Genomic DNA, 15271 nt, shown 5'->3' with positions numbered 1-15271 from the left:
GTGCTTTTTTAATCTACAAAATAATAACAAACTGAGTTTTCCCAACACATTGGAGTAATATCTATGTATTTCTGAAACGTAGTGACGTAGCGGTATGAAGGCGCGCACACACACACACACACACACACACACGCAAAAACGCGATTTCCCAGAAAGCATCTGTCCCTTCTGCGCAGACTCAGTGGCTCCGAGTACTTGCCCCGATCCCTCCTCCCTACTATAATGCTAGCTAAGATGGTGGTCTGAGCGTAAATTGTCTCCACAATACCAAGAAAAGAAAAAGGGGCAAAACATCTTTACAGCCTTTTAATTACAACGGAACAACACAACTACTGTTATCTTAGGTGACCGCTCGTAGATTTCTTTGCCATTTCAGACACGTCTGTCTCGCGGAGCCCCGCCGCCCGGTCCGGTCACTACCTCGGTAAGTAAGCGCTAACGCTAGCCGCGCCGCTAGCCGGGCTAGCCCGGGTCCATCCTCCGGTTTGTGTCCCGTCAAAAAAAAGAGAAAAGAACCGCTGCGGCTTTTTTTTCCTTCTCCCGGTTTTATTGGTTTGATCCCCCCCCCGAGGTGTCCGGATCGCTGTCCGTGCGCTCGTCACGCCGTCAAGCAGGTTTGTTTACAAAGCGCCGACCCCCCAAAAAAAACTCGCTGCTAGCTTCCGCCGCGCAGGCCGCTCCGGCTGCTGTTAGCATTGCTAGCCGCGGTTAGCATCTCCTCCAGCAGCTTCGAGCTGTCACTTTTCTAAAAAAAAAAATTAAAAAAAAAAAAAAGAAAAGCGGCAGAAAACCGTCGCGTCACTTTGTTTTAAATCGCCCCCCGGACGTCAGCACGAAGTGAACATTCACGTGTTGTTTGTGTGTTTGTGTTGTTTTGTTTGCGGTTAAACTCGCAGCGGTCCGGAGGAGACGTGCTAACGTTAGCTCACGTTAGCTCGTAGCTCCGCGCCGGTCAGATAACATGTCAACGTTACGAGCAGATAAAGTTACATGTTCACGGTGATCGTCACGTCCGTCCTCCTCTTACACGCGACAGTTTATTATCTATTATAAATGTTTGGTGTTTCTCGTTTGACTCAGTCGGCTTTTTTTTTTTTTTTTTTTTTTTTTTTTTTTTTTTTTTTAATCGGGTTTTTTTTTTTTTTTTTTTTTTTTGTGTGTGTCACTGAGTTTTCCAGCTGTGGTGTCTACAGGAGAAGCAGGTTGCCGTTTCACCGCGTTTCGTTTGTAAATAAACGCGCTTTGTTGTATTTTCCCTCTTTAACGTCCATCATGACGTGTCAAATACCGACAGGAGTCCGCAGCTCGTCTTCACTTCTTGTGTTCAGATCCTGGTTTGTGTGTGTGTGTGTTTTATTTATTTTTTAAAGATGAACAAAATCATCAGTCGATGGCACACCTTAGCGAGGACTAATGCAACCACAACACAAAGACTGGCACCGGATCTGGTGGATGGGCGAGAGGGGACATAGTCAATTTATCACAATATTTGTTTTGAAGAAATACTTTGATATCGATTTTGAAAGATACCATAGGGATGAGTATTGGTGCATTTTACAAAAAATATTCACATCGTGAGGGTTTTTTTTTTTTTTTTTTTTTATTCCAGCATTTAAAACCAGGAAAAGACAACATATGTGGTGTCGTGTCCAGGTAGAATGAAATATCAATATTTCATCCGGCCCTAAACCAACCCTACCTCCGTGATGGTTGAGTTTTTCCTCATGTCTCTCCTATGATCATCTTTTCAAGGTGAGATCAATCACAGGTTCCCCAGAGCCCGAGATGACACATTCAGATAGCCTTAATTTGTTCAACCAGTTGTCCTCAACTCAAAAATATAAGGTATACTGTTCTGGAGGATTAACAAAACCATCAAATATGCACACTTAATGTATGTGCTTTTAACATTTCAAATGCCAAATCAGAGCCACTAATAACAAAAAAAGAGAAACCTGCACCTATTCTGGCAATCTTGTCATGGTATTTATTTATTTTTTTGCTATAAAAAGATATCATAAATACTTAAATAAAACGTTAGGATGAACAGTCATCTAAGTGACAATACAACATTACATTTGTAACTTTAGTTTTGTAAAAAATGGTTCAAATGATGGATTAATAAGTAAAATACGAGCTGATGAATGTTCCAGGGATCTTTTTTTTTTTTCATCTTGAAAATGTGCTGAGAATGATTTCTGATATCTAATCTACCTTTGTTGGTCAAAATGTTAGAAACAGCTCTGTGTGCAGCACAGTGCAATTCAACTGCACCACAAACTACAGTCTCCTCAGAAGAAACACAGCTTTTAAATCCTAGCCTATAAAAGATGTCATTAAAAATAAACCATTATAATCTTCATTAAAGATGCTAGGTGGACCGAATACACTGGCAACTAATTGCAGTGCTTCCTCCGCTGATGAACAGGTACAACTTTGAACAAAAGATATTTATATACTTTGATTTTGGTGTGTTCGGTGTCTGATATTGCGGCCTTAGTGGTCAGAAAAGTTATTTCCTGAGCCTAAAGCATCCTGCTATTAAGTACGTGTGGAGGCGACGAGTTTTGTTTGTTTATTTCCACTTGGTTCTGAATGGAGCTTTTACACTCAGCTTTTGTATGTTTTCGTAGCCCTGTGCTCTGTGACCAGCTTCAGTACTCACCCTTGCTGCGCCATAGGATGTCCCACAGCCCTGAAATGAAGGACGACCCCATGGAGTGCCCTCTGTGCATGGAGCCACTGGAGATTGATGACGTCAACTTCTTTCCCTGCACCTGTGGCTACCAGATCTGCCGCTTCTGTTGGCACCGCATCCGCACAGATGAGAATGGCCTCTGCCCCGCCTGCAGAAAGGTGAGGCGAAGACGGGATGGATGTGATACACAAACATTCGTCAGGAGGGCAGAGATGCTGATGCTAAGTGTTAAAATGCTAATATTAGAACAGAATTATCTTTCCATCCACCCCCCCTTTAAATGATCTGGTTTGAGTTCATTATAATTTACAGTTTCACATTTTTCAGTCCCTGCAGTTTGGCGAGTGAAGCCTGCTGATCAACCACATTGACAACTAAAGTTGTCAGTTACACACTGTCCTTTGTAACGGCAGATCATTTAGAGTAGGGGGGGGGGCACTTTTTGACACGGTGGATATCTCCGTTCTTAACAGCCGTACCCAGAGGACCCTGCTGTGTACAAGCCTCTGTCACAGGAGGAGATCCAAAGGATAAAGAATGAAAAGAAGCAGAAACAGAACGAGAAGAAGCAGAAGGTGACAGAAAACCGCAAGCATCTGGCCAGTGTCCGAGTGGTCCAGAGAAACCTGGTGTTTGTGGTGGGGCTCTCGCAGCGACTCGCCGACCCGGAGGTGAGGACAATGTCACCACTAACGAGCTCGGTGACTTATGCTACCTGTGACACTGGAGCGTAATAGTGTCTGCAAGGCCTCATAATTTACCCAAAACTTCATAACATTTATTCTCCTTTCGTATTTTACCCACAGGTCCTAAAACGACCAGAGTATTTCGGGAGGTTTGGGAAAATCCATAAAGTGGTAATCAACAATAGCACATCTTATGCAGGTTCACAGGTGAGACGGGTGGTTTAGTTTATGAATACTAAAAGAACTTAATATTGTGTTGTTGTTTTTTTTTAATTGATGAACCATTTGTCAGTTATCCATTGCCAGGAGTTTCCTGCAGTTTCATATCCCAACAAACAAGATTTATTTGCTTTCTTAGTAAATGCCAGGACATCAGTTACATATATTTTCTGCATTATGAATTTTTCTTTTTTACTTACAAAAATAAATAATGCACTTCTTGAAAGATATTTTTAATATCTTTCATTAAAACGTTCACAAATTATCAAACATGCAATCAGTTACTAAACATGTAATAAATGATTAATGAAAGTAATTGTCCGACGCAATAGAGAGCTTGTACAAGTAATTACCCAGCTACAGTAGATCTATTTGACTTGTATGTTTACTTTAATTATCTGTTGTTTCAGGGGCCTAGCGCCAGCGCTTATGTCACTTACATCCGCTCTGAAGATGCTCTAAGAGCAATACAGTGTGTGAACAATGTGGTCGTTGATGGCAGAACACTCAAGGTGAGAAGTTAACAACAATCATTTTGTTAATTTTTATTTATGCCTTAAGTGTTGATCTTGTAAATAGTTATGATTCCATGCTTTATTTGCAGAAATGGGATAAATTGATTGTTTATTTTTATTCCTGTTCCCTGCTGTTGATCAGATACAAACATCACGATATAAAACAAAGTAGAATCTGTAGGATTAAACCGAGGAAATCAAAAAGCCCTTGAAAATGAATCTTGATTCTTTTGTACAAATTTTCTCATCATTTTCTGAAAGCTTCTATTTCTGTCCTTCTCTTACAGGCTTCTTTAGGCACAACAAAGTACTGCAGTTACTTCCTTAAAAGTATGCAGTGTCCCAAACCTGATTGTATGTATCTACATGAGTTGGGGGATGAAGCAGCTAGCTTTACTAAAGAGGAGATGCAGGTAAAATCTCTCTTACAATGAAAAAAGAATTGGTTTTGGTTAAAGGCTTCATATTGATTCATGACGTCTTTTTTTTTAGGCGGGGAAACATCAAGAGTATGAGCAGAAACTCCTCCAAGACCTCTATAAAATTAACCCAAGCTTTCTACAACCCCCAGCATGTGGAACAGAGAAGTCAAAGAGTAAATCCAACTCCACACAGAGGTGGTTTTTGCGTTCTTTTGTTCTGTTGTTCATATTTTTACTTCCACAGTGGAGCTTAATCACAGTTTGAACGTTTGATTTTCCTCCTGCTTTGTAACAGAACCAACAATAGCAATGGTAAAGATGGGTGGCCAACACTGTCAGGACATAACAAACTGGCCAACGGGCTTTCAGAAGACCGGAAGTCCCCTCCGCTGCTAGACTATCTAGACCAAGAAGTTAATGCTTCAGATGGGCTAGAAACAGAGCTGGGTCCTGGCCAGCGTACTGCCTTGTCCCCCTTCTCCTCCAACTGCGACAGTAACAGGTAAAACGAAAACAAGCTACGCTTTCTTCAAGAAACTAATTGTGTGTATTTTCTACAATCTGTATTTTCTGTTGAAGTATCTGTACATTTTCTACCTGCAGTCCCAGCGACAAACCTCCAGAGTCAATCAGTATGGTAAATGGAGAGACTTTACAACAGGTAAAACAACCTTAACCAACCTGCGGAGTTAGTTTGGTTCAAATGAAATCAAGATGAATCCAGTCTGTGAAAGTCTCATAAACATTTGTTCTTCTCTTCTCTTGTAGATACCCAACAGTGACTCCCCCTCCCCTCCCCCGGGGTTAACCAAGCCCAGTCTGGTGGTGCCCATCAGCATGTCAGACCTCACAGCCCGTTCTCCCTTCGAGGGCGCGGCGGCAGAGTCACAGTCACTCTTTTCAGACAACAGTAACTTCAGACATCCTAACCCTCTCCCTGCCGGCCTGCCCCCCTTCCCAAACTCCCCCGCGGCAGTTCTGACTGGCCCATGACCCCCGAACCACAGAGCCTCTTCACATCAGGTATCGTGAAGATTTGACTTTAGATTTCATTTTGTTTGACCTTCAAACACCTATTGAATTGTGTTTTATAAACTGTGATGCCACCAAGTCACATATGCCATATGTTGATCTGCAGCTGCTTTATTTGGAACATTTGTATTATGCACACTGCTGCAGAAGATATAAATAATAACTAGAAAAGTGCCAAAAATGTAAACAGAACTTGCAGACTAATCTATGAAAAGAGCTGCCCAAGTTAAAAGTGTATGAAAACTTTGTTCCATTTACAAATTTTGTAGTTTTTAGTTAATGGATTTCAAAGAGTTGTGAAGCTCCAGTACTTATCTTTTTTTTCCTCCCCTCCTCACAGACACAATACCAGTGTCTTCCTCCACAGACTGGCAGGCCGCCTTTGGCTTTGGCTCGTCCAGCAAGCAGCAGGATGACGACCTGGGCTTTGATCCCTTCGACGTTACCCGCAAGGCTTTGGCCGACCTGATAGAGAAGGAGCTGTCAGTGCAGGATCAGAGCCCTTCGTCCCCAGGGCCTCTGACCCAGGGAAGCAGCCACGGTCCCAGCCTGCTGCCCTCCAACCCGAACCCCAGCGCCTCCCACCACTTCCCCAGTGGTCTGCCACGCCTCCCCCAGCTCCACCACAGGGCCATCTACAGCTCCTTCAGTTTCCCCGGCAGTCACAACAGCCAGGCCAGTCAGCAGCAGCCAGCCGCCAGACACCCCTGGATGGGCGTCCCGACACGAAATAACCTCACACACTTGAACCACTCAGCCAGTGCTGCCTCACACAGTAATTTCCTGGACCTGAATCTGCCCCCTCAGCACAACACAGGGCTGGGAGGGATCCCAATCTCAGGTACCAGACAGCCGGGTCTCCGTGGCACCTTTCTGTGTCCTGTGGAAGCAGTGCATGTTAAAACAGAGATTAGATGTGCCACATAATGAAGTCATTCAATATTACAGCGTGTGTACACTGCCACGGAGCATCATGATACGGGTTTTGATTAGCTGCTATTGATTTGTACAGACGGATCAAAAATGCCTGTAGATGCAGTTCTGCCGTTGACCACTAGTCTGTGATCTGAACACCTGAGGAACTGACGCACGTGTTTTCCTCTGCTCTCCTGCAGAAAACAGTGGCTCTATAGACGGCTTAAATGTGAAAGAGTGGCAGGACGGCCTGAGAGCTCTCCTCCCCAACATCAATATCAACTTCGGGGGCCTCCCAAACTCCTCTTCCTCTTCATCCTCCTCATCCTCCAACAGTGTTAACCACATCGGTGGGCCGCCAGGGCCGGCAGGCATCTCACACAGCCTGAGCTGGGACGGCACAGCCAGTTGGATGGACCCTGCTATCATTACAGGTAGAAAACCAATCCAGCAGTAACAAATTAACATCTTCATCCAGCAAAAATTCAAAATGCTTGCTGATTTCAGCTTCTGGTTTTCTGTCATGGTACACTTAATTCACACTGAAAATAAGTGTTATCTCTTTATTGATGATTGTCAATCAATTGCTCGGTCAGTAAAAACATCAGAAAAGAGAAAATAATTGCAATTATAGTCCAACTTGATGTCTTCAAATTGCTTTTATGTACAGTGTACTATTAAAACCCCAACAATATTCAGTCTCCAATAATAATAATAATAACAATAGACAAGGACTGTCTTAAAACTTAAAATTAACCAAAAGGTCATGAACAGATCAAGCGGTAATGAAAATAACTGTTAGTTGCAGCCTCATTTGTGTGAAAACCTTTCCAGTTGTTACGTCAAAAGGAAGCAGATAGAGGAGGTGTTTTACCAGTTGTGGATGAAACGTGTGTTAATGTGAACCACGCTTCCAAAGACGGCTGTCGTTCGTCACCTTTTTGTCTCGAAAACCCTGAAACTGAAGTTATGTTTGTTTTTTGTTTTTCATCATTCCTCGAATGTCCCCGCGGCTCGTTGGATGCTCCCCATGCAATACACACCGAGTACTTCAGCAGAAACAAACACTGAATATGTTTTTTGAAAAGTCTGCTTCTAAAAAGGCCTAACGATTAGCTTCACTGAAGTTTTGTTGTAAGAGAGTCTCTCTTGTATTTTTGTCATCACACATCTCTCTTGTGACCCCACCCCACCCCGCCCGTTTCACCCTCCCTCCCTCCTGCAGGCATCCCGGCCTCAGCAGGCAGCAGTTTAGACTGTCTCCAGGACGACAACCCACCACACTGGCTCAAGTCCCTGCAGGCGCTCACAGAGATGGACGGACCTGCCAGTTCGGCGGTGCCCACTCCCCAGCCCCTCCACAGCGGCCTCCTCGACGCCCACCTCCCCCTCCACCACAGAGCCGCCGGCGGCTGGGCTCCCTACCTGCCCCCCCCTCCCACAGCCAACCCCGCCAGCCAGTTCCACTCCCCTCCCCCAGGCTTCCAGACCGCCTTCAGACCCCCGGGACAGCCCGCCACAGAGCTGCTACAGAGTGCCGCTGTGGACCGCCACTGAACACAGACTACAGCAGACACCCATCCATTCCCCCACTACCACTTTATACCTATTCATCCTGTACCCCGCTCCCCCCCCCCTTCCCCCCTCCCCAACGCAATACACACCAATCTGCAGAGTATGAAAAATTAACAAAGTAACAAACATGCTTTCTTCTTTTTCTCTTCCTCCTTCCTTTTTGTCTACTACGAAGGCCTAACTTGTTTCTGTTTTTGTTTGTGGCGCACAAGTTATCAGTACCCTTTGTCTGCTGCCATCACCACTCCTTAGACCTAGTTCTGGGCGTAACATGGGATTCATTGTGTAGCTTAAAGTTAATGGAGAGCACAAGAATCAGTATAGCATCGAGCGCCCAGTGGTGACACAAGAGTTAACTCCACAAACTGGCAAAGAAACAAATTAGCTTAAGTGAGGTCTTCTTAAAAGTAACTAATGATTAAGCATGAAACAACATTTGTGTTTTTGAAAGTTGAAGTCATGATTAGTGTTCGAGGAATGAAGCAAGCTGTGAATCTGCTCTTTGAAGCTTTGCCCCAAAGACCCTCATCCTCCCCATTTTAACAGGAGACTGTGAAACAGTTAACCCTTACAGCTGTGTTGTGAATAAGGCACGGCGCGGGACAGAGAGAGAGCGAGGGGGGGGGCGGCACTTCGCTTTTTTTTTTTTTTTTTTTTTTTTTTAAGAGTGGGTTATCAAAAACAACAAAAGGAAGCTGAGATTCGGTTAGTAGAGAGTGAATGCAGATGACGCTGGGGAGTTGAGGGCACAGGCTATGCATGGGCTCCCTGTTAGGTAGGGACACAAATGGCCTTCTTAAAAGAGGCCACTTGGCTCACGTTCTCTTTGGTGGGGGGCTCCCACTGGCCCCATCCTGCCGGAGGGAAAAATTTTGCTGAACCTCTGTATCAGAGGATAGAGCACTGCCTAACCGCAGGGAGCCAGGGCAGTGGGAGATAGTGGCACACATCCTGAGCACTAGGGTTAGACTCTTACTCACAGTGCCACTGTGTGGTACCTACAATAGCTAGCCCTAACATGGACAGCCACCACGGTGACAGGACAATGACTAGATGGATGAGGATACGTCAAAAGTACTAATGAGGGGTAGTAAAAGGGTTGAACGGCTCCCTTTGTTCGACCCACGAGGGCTTAAACGAGGCCTTAACATGGACAGATGAGCGAAAGGAGTTGGGAGTGATTGGAAGGGGAGCGTCGATGACCGCTGAAAAATATGCAATATTGTATGTGACTTCGGCAACTGTATGTGAGTTTGTGTCACAAAAGGAAGGTGCTGCAAGACGATACCAAGTACTGTAGTAGTGATTTTAAGGAGCTCTCAGCCTCTCCGACCACCGCCTTTTTTTTCTTTTTGAAGTCTTAATTCTGATCCGTGTTCGCTCTCTCTCTCTCTCTCTTTCTCTCTCTCTTAACCCCCCTCCCTCCCTTTCCCCTCCCCTTCCCCAACCCCCCCCCCCCCACTCCTGCTGTTCCCTATGTAACAGTATTCACAAAATGAACAAAGTCATCCAGGAGAAACCAACACAGTCATACAATGGGTTTTAACATGATGTTGCGAGGAAAAAAAATAAACAAATTAGAGGCGCCTAAAGGAAGTGAACTGTCCTCTGCAGGTCTGGAAAAATGAACCTTAAATAAAACTGAAAACTCAAAGCTGGTGTTTGTCTGCTGTTGTGTTCGCACCACCCCGATTCAGACAATCAAACTTTTTAAGTTCTCACTACCATACTGTACATAAATGCCACAGTGCTATCAGGGAGCTCACCATGAATCCTCCTCGTTTCTCATTCTAATGTCTTCCACTAGGGGGCAGATCACTTTCTGTCAGTGACTAAGCTCTGCAGTCAAACTTCAGTCGAGCACACAAGGTGACACGGAATGACACCGACACAACAATTTTGCAGACGCCGTTTTTCCCACTAAAAGAAAAAAAAAAAAAAAAAGAAGAAGCGTTTGCCGTGCATATCAAATAACTCAACGCGGATAAGAATGATCCTCAATCCCATCTTTCAGTGCCATGCGTTTGTCTTGTCAGTGGAGAAGTGCTGCTGGGAGCAGAGCATGTGCACGAACCCGCTGTCCTTCAGTTTGCAGGTCTTTGCACTGTCCCGGTCAATGCAGCAGCAGATACCTGCAGCAGAGAGGAGGAGAACAGTCGATACTCACGTAGTGGCTCTGCTATTTGTGCAGTTGGTTAACTCGCTCTGCTGCCTCTTTATATATTATTTACTATTAATATCATTTGTGTGGGAGACCAGACGTGTGAGTTGAACTAAAAAAAATGTATCCTTATCATTTAATTTTCAGATTGTTTTCCTTTTTGATTAATTGTGGGAATAAATCTGTTTCCCAGGGGCCAAGGTGTTACCTCTACCTTCAGCCTCCCCCCCCAAAAAAAAAAAATAATAATTATAATAAAAGAAGCTGTTTAGACCACACTCCAATGTGGAAATAAATTAGACCAATACATCACCCTGTATTAGGTTTTTGCAAATATGAGTTTTGGTGTGTGTGTCCCAACAATTCACAAGAAATGCCAGTATTGAAATATCAAACTAAGTTTGAAAGAAAATGGTCAAAAGTTTATTTTTACACAAACAAATGTCAAGTTGTTTTTAATCCAAGAGATTTGTATGAAGATTGTTTTTCTTGAAAAGATCCCAGAAGCATTAAATTCGGTTTCCAGTGAGTATCAAACATCTTTAATTTTCAGAAGTTTTGAGCAGTTTCTGTTTCCTCTGCCATAAACAGTAATGGTATTTGTTTCTTTGTTTGTGGGCTGTCAAGGAATCATATCCACCAACGATGGGACTGTTGCAGGAGTTTCAGGAGCATCGTCAGACTGCAGCAAACCGACACTACTGCTCGCCACATTAGGGCGAAGATCGTCGTCTGGTCCTGCGTGAATCAGTGGAGAAAAAAAAATTAAATTATTTTTAAATTTTTTTTTTTTTTTTAATTGATTATTCCATAAAGAAAATAAATAAATGCAAAAAATACTTTGTGCTGACGTATGAATATATATTGGTAGATTTCCCTACCAACGTCGGCCTTAAAACTTTAGCATGGGTTGAACTACAGTTTGTACAGTATTAACAATTTTAACTTCTCCTTTGAAGAAACTTCTATTAGCTTTACTTTATTGTCTTTTTAGTGCATTGACGTTGGTGTAGTCACTTAATGGCTGCCCATAGAGAGGATTCAGTTGTTAACAAATTCATTAACGAGCCCTGATCTGCTTACGGCTACATCATACTGTGTTAGAATGCATCGATTATATGTTTCTGCACAGCTAATTAATGATAAATAGGTGTGGTTAAGCAGCAAACCTTCACATCCGCAACCACAGGATTTTTGCCATACTGCCTGTACCCCACGTGCTCAGCTGTCCCAAAGTACAAGAATAAATTACAAAGGCACTCATATATATATATGCATACAGTAAATACAGTATAATTTTTTTTGAATTGTAACTAAAACCCTGTCTATTTACATGTTAAGTGATTTTATCAGAACTGATTTTTCACTGAAACGATTGTTCAGTTACCAAAATAGTGGATGATTCTTTTTCTGTCATCCGACTAACAGATTGATGGACTGGTGGTCTCATCCGTGGTCCTTGCGTAACTGGACGTGTGCCTGAAAAGACACACCCCGGGATGGTTTCGGGCTCCAGGTGCTGAGGAGGCATCAGCAGAGGAAGGTGAGTGTGTAAATAATGCAGGCAGGCAGCAGATTCAGGGCCTGTGACAATGAGTCAGCAGCAACACACAGGGGGAGGGGGGGGGAGCTTTGCTGTGAGTGTTCCCGGACCAACAAACACTCATGCAGGCGTCGCTGCACTGAAACAGAACGGAGGGATCTTTATGATGATGCATGCCTGACGTATTCAAGAATAGCATCTGTTCAGTTTCTACCACTACAGAAAATAACTTCATCGTTTGGGTGTTTTTTTTTTTGTTTTGTTTTTTTTATCTGCTCCAACGGGAACAAGACTGGCACAGAAACTGCCTAAAAAGCATGCCAGACATAATGATTAGTTTATTGATTTGCTTGTTTTGCTGAAACTGCATATTCATGCTCATTATCATAAGGGGGATGGAGTAGCACTTGGGAGTGAGGACGAATGATGAAGCAGAAGAGGTCAGAAGTAATTCACTTTTTAGTCGCATAGTGCAAACACCTGGATCAAAAAGTATCACTGAATTATGATTATTTAAACTAAAAAAAAAAAAAAACCCACCAATGTTGAGATATTTTACAGTGTTGGGACAAAGCTGTGACTTTAAATTGTCCTTGAAAATATGTCAAATTAAAGGCATTTGCTTTCGGTCAGGCGTGAGATCAGGATAAAGCAGAAAAAGCCCTGATTCTTCCCCCTTGCACAGACCTCTCCTCTGCGGGGGCTCGGTCTGTTAAACTGCTGAAGCCTTGCTTTCCTTGAGGACTGCAGCTGCAGAAGGAGTGCATGTGCAGAGGGCACAGTCGCCGCAGTGGCCGCCGTTAAGAGTGAGTTGTCTGTACTGTAAGGCATGGGCGGATAATAAGACAATGGACCCCCTACCACATAAGAAGCAGAGTCATAGACTGAGAGCGGCACAGATATCCTTCCAAATACCATGCAACACATTATAGGAAACTGTAGAAGAAGTAGAAGATGCATGTTATGTTCTAAAGGGGCTGCGCAAAACGTATTATGATGGTGATGGGGATGGAAAAAAAGGGTCATAAGAGGGTCATATAGATCAGCTGTGTAATTCAAAGGTTGCCTTCTGACTCAGCTCCCATTGAACCAAAACGGTCCAGTACAACATCTGCTGTACTGCAGAGGCCGCACAGATCCGCCAGTCAATCTCCCACTAAAATCAAGCCTAGTCAAAATCTAGTGACAGGACCATATATGAAATAAAAAAAAAGAAGGCCTGTAATTTGAAATAGATACAGACCAGTCACGGTATTCAGTCAACCAATGATGACATCATCACTCAGTAACAGACATGCACAGGTCTGACCCCGTGATTGTGCTCCAGCCAAATCCTGAAATATGGCGGCATGAATATTTCCATCAGTTAATTTGATGGGGACTGACCTTGCAGGTTTGCTTTAACCAAACTGCGATCTTGTTTTTCTCCGTCTTAGCTGACAGAGATTTTTTTTTTTTTTTAGGTGTATCAGCGATATTGAACTTCCAAACCTACATGCGTGTTAGACAAGAGGACAATCTAAACTTGCGATTTCAGTTACGTGGTTTTCATGACAACATTATGATGGGTGATGATGTATATATATGATTTCTTGGCCCTGGGCTGGATGCTTGCATGGAAAACCTGCAGGGACCGCTCTCAGCAGAAAGCACTCTCTCCATTTGTCAGCCTTTGACAGGCCTTCTCACCAGTGGAGCTGCCTGCGCTGCAAAAAATGACCATTTTGACAAGTGATTTATTCTCATATCAGACTGAGCAAAAAATGTTTTATTTCAGTTCATGAATTAGTTGGTCAGCAGAAAATTAACCGACAACTATTGTGGTCAATTTTTAAGAGAAAAACTGAAATCTTTCTCTGGTTTCAGCATCTAATGTAAGAATTTTCCAGCTTTCTCAGTTTTACATCATTGTACATTGAATATATTCGACTTTTGGACAAAACATGAACTATCATCTTTGTAAAATCGTGATTTTAATGGATCAATCAAAACAATTATTGGCAAAATTAATCGATATATATATTTAAAAAAAAAAGAACTGAGTTGCAAGCCCATTTAAAACAGTAAAAACCAGAGCAGAAAAGTTTATTTGCACCTCTCAGCAGAGTGTAATATTTACATTTTCCAAAGACAATTAGGCATCTTATGAAACATGACAAAACTCTTTCATTTCATTGAACAGACAGTCAGTAAGCATTCAGTTTTTTATTAGCACATTCAGAGGAGACTCTACTGATTTGAACAGTTCAATAAGGAGGATATTTCTTGCAGTGTGCACAGCTCTCAACCGACAAGCACCAGCCTTTACTGTAAATTCCACCAGCAGTCCACTTAATGTGTCCTGGCCAGGAAAACGGACATGCTCCTCCATCATCGTACAGTATGTAATGGCTCTGCTGTCCAGGGGTCTGTATGTTGCGCTGGTTTATGTCCAACAGAGTCTCCGTGTCCTCTCCTGTAACCTCAGGAAGACGATGACGCTCCCACACACGTCTGATTATTTGTGTCTTTGGGGTGTTTCAAGAGAGTTCAGGAGTTTAATCTGAACATCAGAAGGACACAATACAAGGTTAAGATCTCTTTTAAAAAGTAAAAGGTTTGAGAAGTTTGAGCAATATCAGATCACTAGAGTACAGAAGTGTGTTGTGAATGATGATGAACTTTTTCATTTTGGCACACAATGTCCAGTCAATTAAATGAAACCGGTCTGCAAGGGCAGTGGTGGAGGTGACTGCATCTATTATATTTAAAGGAGTAGTCTGACATTTTGGGAAATATGTTTTCTTATGTACAGTATATCAATTGATACCACTTTCTTGTCCGTTCAATAAATATTAAAAGCTGTAGCCAACAGTTGGTTAGCTCAGCTTAAAAACTGGAAACAGGGAAACAGCTAACGCTCGGTGGTCCCTCCCTTCCTGCTACGTAGCCATAATGATGACCGTTGTTGGTGAAGAGTTTCTTATTTTTTCTGTCACCGTTTTGAGTACACCATCTCGTAGTGCACTGCATCGTTCCACACCAGACCGCGTGAACGCACTCCGAATAGTAAGTGTTCGTACGTAAGTGCACAATTTGAGACACAACCTGAGAGAGCTGAAGTAAACGTCACGACTTTAGTCTTCCTGTCATCCTCACTCCACAAAGTCACTGCGTCGAGCCAAGAAATAGTTCAGCACATAACCTCCGTGAAATCACAACATACTGATTTTATTTACACCTCAGCTTTTATACATATTACTGAAACAAAATGCACCGTGTTAGTTGACAGAAATATCTCCAAAATCCGTCCTATTTTAACATTTCATGATGCTGAGACCATTATACATGCCTTCTTCTCCTCCTCGTGCAAAGACTACTGCAACAGCCTCTTCACCTGCCTCAATCGAAAACTCATCAGTCCACTTCAAACTGTACAGAACTCAGCTGCCAGACTTTTAACTAAAACCAGGAAAAGGGACCACGTCACGCGAGTTTCAGCCTCCTTGCACCGGCTCCCGGTATG

General features: G+C 43.1%; 1 protein-coding gene across 1 annotated transcript; it reads left to right on the top strand.

Moving 5' to 3' along the window:
• The first annotated feature begins 185 nt into the window (after positions 1 to 185).
• On the top strand, positions 186 to 9710 carry cnot4a (CCR4-NOT transcription complex, subunit 4a). Its single transcript, XM_069695194.1, is given in 14 exon segments — positions 186 to 424; positions 2634 to 2856; positions 3172 to 3369; positions 3505 to 3591; positions 4014 to 4115; positions 4406 to 4531; positions 4611 to 4735; positions 4836 to 5042; positions 5144 to 5201; positions 5309 to 5510; positions 5513 to 5563; positions 5913 to 6413; positions 6688 to 6921; positions 7713 to 9710. Coding segments are annotated over 13 exon segments (2397 nt in total). The 5' UTR covers positions 186 to 424; positions 2634 to 2682; the 3' UTR covers positions 8045 to 9710.
• Positions 9711 to 15271: the final 5561 nt, after the last annotated feature.

Source organism: Brachyistius frenatus, unplaced genomic scaffold, assembly GCF_029030835.1.
Source record: "Brachyistius frenatus isolate BFR_SWC_R1_liver_20210118 unplaced genomic scaffold, ASM2903083v1 Contig_19, whole genome shotgun sequence".
Lineage (NCBI taxonomy): Eukaryota > Metazoa > Chordata > Actinopteri > Embiotocidae > Brachyistius > Brachyistius frenatus.
This window is presented reverse-complemented; position numbering and strand designations above follow the sequence as displayed.